The 6,000-nt window shown below is 57.4% G+C and overlaps 1 protein-coding gene across 5 annotated transcripts in view; it reads right to left on the minus strand.

The window, feature by feature from the left end:
* Nucleotides 1-4,858, minus strand: part of LOC145337975 (mitogen-activated protein kinase kinase kinase kinase 2-like) — a 67,746-nt gene extending 62,888 nt beyond the window's left edge. For all 5 annotated transcript variants that reach the window (XM_080182759.1, XM_080182757.1, XM_080182758.1 and 2 more), the window contains exon 1: nt 4,431-4,858. In XM_080182759.1, the coding sequence (XP_080038885.1) occupies nt 4,431-4,553 (123 nt within the window). In that variant the 5' untranslated portion in view covers nt 4,554-4,858. The remainder of the gene's footprint in view (nt 1-4,430) is intronic.
* Nucleotides 4,859-6,000: the final 1,142 nt, after the last annotated feature.

Genomic DNA, 6,000 nt, shown 5'->3' on the forward strand with positions numbered 1-6,000 from the left:
ACTGAGGGGGGTGTCCTGATCGAGGTGTTCAAGATTATGAGGGGCAGGGACAGGGTGGACAGGGGGCAGCTGTACCCCCTTAGTTGAAGAGTCAGTTACACGGGGACACGGGTTAAAAGTGAGGGGTGGGAAATCGAGGGGGGGATTTGAGGAAAACCTTTCTTTACCCAGAGGGTGGTGAGGGTCTGGAATGCCCTGTCTGGGAGGGTGGTGGAGGCGGGATGTCCCACATCCTTTACAAAGTACCTGGATGAGCACTTGGCACATCATAACATTCAGGGCTATGGACCACAGGCTGGCAAGTGGGATTAGATGGGAGTTCAGGTGTTTCAATGCAGACTGGATGGGCCAAAGGGCCTCTTCTGCACGGTATGATTCAGTGATGGGAGTTTTTTGTAATTCATTTCCTGCGACACGGGTGTCGCCAGCTGGACCAGCATTTATTGCCCATCCCTAGTTACCCCTTGGAGGGGCAGTTGAGAGTCACCCACATTGCTGTGTCTCTGGAGTCACATGTAGGCCAGACCGGGGTAAGGACGGCAGATTTCCTTCCCTAAAGGGAACCGGATGGGTTTTTCCCACAATGGGTCATCAGTAGATTCTTAATCCCAGATAATTTTTACTGAATTTAAATTCCACCATCTGCCGTGGGTGGGATTCGAACCCGGGTCCCCCAGAACGTTCGCTGAGTTTCTGGATTAATAGTCTAGCGATAATACCACCAGGCCATCGGTTCCCCGGGGATCAGGAATTTGGCCACACAGCAGTGGGGACTCCCTCCCTCACAGTCTGGGTTCCCGCTGTGTGTGTCTCAGTGTCACACACTGTCAAACAAACCCAAACCAACAGGATGACACGGGACAGGCTTCCTGTTCCACTCTCAATGTTATTGTGTCAGATTTAACTCGGCTACCTGCCGCTGTCAAAGGGAACTCACACTTTCACTTTTACTAAAATGTCACTGACTCAATTCTCTACATTTCTGCATTCCCACCAGATCCAACTATCCCAGCTCATCCCGACAGTTCTCCCCCACATTCCACCCTTCCGACTCTTCAGCCCATCCCAGACTTTCCAGCCCCCTCCCTATCTCTGTAACCTCCTCCAGTCCCCTCCCCATCTCTGTAACCTCCTCCAGTCCCCTCCCTATCTCTGTAACCTCCTCCAGTCCCCTCCCTATCTCTGTAACCTCCTCCAGCCCCCTCCCTATCTCTGTAACCTCCTCCAGCCCCCTCCCCATCTCTGTAACCTCCTCCAGCCCCCTCCCCATCTCTGTAACCTCCTCCAGCCCCCTCCCCATCTCTGTAACCTCCTCCAGTCCCCTCCCCATCTCTGTAACCGCCTCCAGTCCTCTCCCCATCTCTGTAACCTCCTCCAGTCCCATCCCTATCTCTGTAACCTCCTCCAGCCCCCTCCCTACCTCAGTAACCTCCTCCAGCCCCCTCCCTACCTCAGTAACCTCCTCCAGCCCCCTCCCTACCTCAGTAACCTCCTCCAGCCCCCTCCCTACCTCAGTAACCTCCTCCAGCCCCCTCCCTACCTCAGTAACCTCCTCCAGCCCCTTCCCCATCTCTGTAACCTCCTCCAGCCCCCTCCCTATGTCTGTAACCACCTCCAGCCCCTACACTCCCCTCCCTATCCCCTGTAACCTCCTCCAACACCTTATACCCCCTCCCTATCTCTGTAACCCCCTCCAGCCCCTACAACCCTCCGAGATCTCTGCGTTCTCCAATTCCGGCCTCTCTCTCGTCCCCCGATTCCCATCGCTCCGCTATTGGCGACCGTGCCTTCAGCTGCCTGAGGGGGCCCTAAACTCTGGAATTCCTTCATAGAACTTCACAGAACCCTGCAGTGCAGAAAGAGACCCTTCGGCCCATCGAGTCTGCACTGACCGCAATCCCACCCAGGCCCTACCCCCATATCACTACATACCATACCCACTTATCCCTCTAACCCAGGCATCAGGACACTAAGGGGCAATTTTAGCACGGCCAATCAACCTAATCCACACATCTTTGGACTGTGGGAGGAAACCGGAACACCCGGAGGAAACCCACACAGACACGTGGAGAATGTGCAAACTCTACACAGACAGTGACCCGAGCCGGGAATCGAACCCGGGTCCCCAGAGCTGTGAAGCAGCAGTGCTAACCCTGCCCTCCCTGACCCTCTCCTCTCCCCCTTTAAGATGTTCCTTAAGGTCAAACTCTTTGACTGAGCTTTGGAAGATGTGTCTCGAGCATTCCACATGGTGCTGGGATGGAACCTCTGGAAGTCTTTTCCTTAATAAATCCTCCGAATCAGCCCCACTGCAGCGAGTGGTGAGGATTTCTGAATCTTGTCCTCCGTTCTGTCTGCCCCTTCCAAGGATGAGAATGGGTGTGTGTGTGTGTGTGTGTCTGGGGAGGGTTTCTCTGCCACCGTGATCATACCCTACCCAACTGGGTACAAGATACAGCCAGTAAAATGCGAGTCAGCTATTTGACTGCAGCGTGCATCACCCAGAGGGGTCCTTCAGCCAATATCCAACCATGTCAATGATGCTCGCTGGCTACTGACCAGGGTCGTGACCCTTAATGGATTTGCACAACACTATTCTAAACACAGCAAGATCCCACACGCTTACCGATGTTGGTTTGAGGGGTTAACGTTGGCCACAGGACAAGGGGAGAACTCCCATAACCCAATTCTACTTCCAACAGAGGCCGTGGGATCTTTTGCTCCCCCCCCCGAGAGGGCAGACGGAGCCTCAGTTTAATATCTCATCCTGAAAGACAGCACCTCCCCACAGTGTGGCGCTCCCTCAGCACCGACCCTCCCGCAGTGCGGCGCTCCGTCAGCACCGACCCTCCCGCAGTGCGGCGCTCCCTCAGCACCGACCCTCCCGCAGTGCGGCGCTCCCTCAGCACCGACCCTCCCGCAGTGCGGCGCTCCCTCAGCACCGACCCTCCCGCAGTGCGGCGCTCCCTCAGCACCGACCCTCCCGCAGTGCGGCGCTCCCTCAGCACCGACCCTCCCGCAGTGCGGCGCTCCCTCAGCACCGACCCTCCCGCAGTGCGGCACCCCCCTCAGCACTGACCCTCCCCGACAGTGCGGCACCCCCTCGGCACCGACCCTCCCCGACAGTGCGGCGCTCCCTCGGCACCGACCCTCCCGCAGTGAGGCGCTCCCTCGGCACCGACCCTCCCGCAGTGCGGCGCTCCCTCGGCACCGACCCTCCCGCAGTGCGGCGCTCCCTCAGCACCGACCCTCCCGCAGTGCGGCGCTCCCTCAGCACCGACCCTCCCGCAGTGCGGCGCTCCCTCAGCACCGACCCTCCCGCAGTGCGGCGCTCCCTCAGCACCGACCCTCCCGCAGTGCGGCGCTCCCTCAGCACCGACCCTCCCGCAGTGCGGCGCTCCCTCAGCACCGACCCTCCCGCAGTGCGGCGCTCCCTCAGCACCGACCCTCCCGCAGTGCGGCGCTCCCTCAGCACCGACCCTCCCGCAGTGCGGCGCTCCCTCAGCACCGACCCTCCCGCAGTGCGGCGCTCCCTCAGCACCGACCCTCCCGCAGTGCGGCGCTCCCTCAGCACCGACCCTCCCGCAGTGCGGCGCTCCCTCAGCACCGACCCTCCCGCAGTGCGGCGCTCCCTCAGCACCGACCCTCCCGCAGTGCGGCGCTCCCTCAGCACCGACCCTCCCGCAGTGCGGCGCTCCCTCAGCACCGACCCTCCCGCAGTGCGGCGCTCCCTCAGCACCGACACCCTGGGGAAGTCAGTCTGGAGGATGGACATGTGGGGTGTGGGGTGGTGTTTAAACCACTAATTGAGATGGTAGGAAAGGCTGGTCATAGCTAACAGCAGCACTCAGATTCTGAAGGATTTGTAAACCTCAGCTTGCAAGAGTGAAGTTTCACAAGTGAGTGGTGGATTTGAGCAGCGTAGATGTTAGACGTGTAAGCAGGAGATAAGATCGGTATCATTGGAGAAGTAACAGCAGCGAGATATAAAGCGGAAACGAGAGAGCGACCAAGCGATCGCAAGAGATAGAGGGAGGGAGAGAGAGAGAGAGAGGCTGAGGGAGGGAGGGGGGGGGGGGAGAGAGGGGGGGAGGGGAGGGAGAGAGAGGGGCAGAGGGAAGGGAGAGGGAGGGGGAGGGAGAGAGAGGGGCAGAGGGAGGGAGAGAGAGAGGGCAGAGGGAGGGAGAGTGAAGGGCAGAGGGAGGGAGAGTGAAGGGCAGAGGGAGGGAGAGTGAAGGGCAGAGGGAGGGAGAGTGAAGGGCAGAGGGAGGGAGGGAGAGAGGGGGCAGAGGGAGGGGGAGAGAGAGAGGGCAGAGAGAGAGAGGGAGAGAGAGAGGGAGGGGAGGGAGGAAGGGAGAGAGAGAGAGGAGAGCTGCCAACTTCTCCTTTTCAAAACTTTCTCACTTGAGCAAGGAGGAAACTGAACGTACCTTAAACACATCTCCGTAGGTGCCACTGCCAATTCTCTGGATCAGCTCAAACACGTCCATGGGGTTCTGGTCAGAGATGGTCATCTCCATGTCCGGGTCATCATAAAACACACTGTTCATCATCGCCCCTCACCGACACCCGTCAAGCTCTCACACTCTCTCCCTCTCGCCTGACCTCGCTTACCGCCCACACTCCGGGATTGCCCCACAGCCTCCCTTCCTCGTCCTTTCTTGTACGCTCTCTGCGATATCTCGCCTCACATCGACTCACTTCTCCAGTTCCTGTCATGCGCTGCTCACCAGGCAGCTGTAGGTAGGCTTTCATCTCTCGCAGTTTCTCAGACAAAGTGTGACACCTCCAGGTTAAAAACTTCTCTCAGCTGACATCCGGCGTGTATCCATCACTGAATCCCCCCCACTATCAACATCCTGGGGGTTACCATCACTGAATCCCCCCCACTATAACATCCTGGGGGTTACCGTCACTGAATCCCCCCACTTTTCAACATCCTGGGGGTTACCATCACTGAATCCCCCCCACTATCAACATCCTGGGGGTTACCGTCACTGAATCCCCCCACTATCAACATCCTGGGGGTTACCATCACTGTATCCACCTCCCCCCACCCCCCCCCCCCCCCCCCCCCCCCCCCGCCATTACCAACACTCTGGGGGTTACTATCACTGAATCCCCCCCACTATCATCATCCTGGGGGTTACCATTGACCAGAAACTGAGCTGGACCCAGCCATATAAATACTGTGGCTTCCAGAGCAGGTCAGAGGCTGGGAATCCTGCGGAGAGTAACTCACCTCCTGACTCCCCAAATCCTGTCCACCATCTACAAGGACACAAGTAAGGAGTGTGATGGAATTCTCCCCGCTTGCCTGGATGGGTGCGGCTCCAACAACACTGGAGAAGCTCGACACCATCCAGGACAAAGCAGCCCCGCCCGATTGACACACTAACCACAAACACCCACTCCCTCCACCACCGACGCACAGTGGCAGCCATGTGTATCTACAGTGAGTGGGCGAGGGCCTGGCAGACGGAGTACAATGTTGGTAAATGTGAGGTCATCCATTTTGGTCGGAATATCAGCAAAATGGACTATTATTTAAAAGGTTAAAGATTGCAGCATGCTGATGTGCAGAGGGATCTGGGTGTCCTTGTGCAGGAATCTCAAGGAGTTGGTTTGCAGGTGCAGCAGGTAGTGAAGAAGGTAAATGGAATTTTGTCCTTCATTGCGAGAGGGATAGAGGTTTAAAAAGTGAGTTTATGTTGCAGCTGTATAGGTGCTGGTGAGGCCACACCTGGAGTACTGTGTACAGTTTTGGTCTCCTTACTTGAGAAAGGATATACTGGCACTGGAGGGGGTGCAGAGGAGATTCACTAGGGTGATTCCGGAGTTGAGATGGTTGGATATGAGGTGAGACTGAGTAGACTGGGGCTCGACTCATTGGAATTCAGAAGAATGAGGGGAGATCTTATAGAAACATATAAGATGATGAAGGGAATCGATAAGATAGAAGCAGGGAAGTTGTTTCCACTGGCGGGTGAAACTAGAACT

Source organism: Carcharhinus amblyrhynchos, unplaced genomic scaffold (assembly GCF_965287045.1).
Source record: "Carcharhinus amblyrhynchos unplaced genomic scaffold, sCarAmb.v2.hapA scaffold_87, whole genome shotgun sequence".
NCBI lineage: Eukaryota > Metazoa > Chordata > Chondrichthyes > Carcharhiniformes > Carcharhinidae > Carcharhinus > Carcharhinus amblyrhynchos.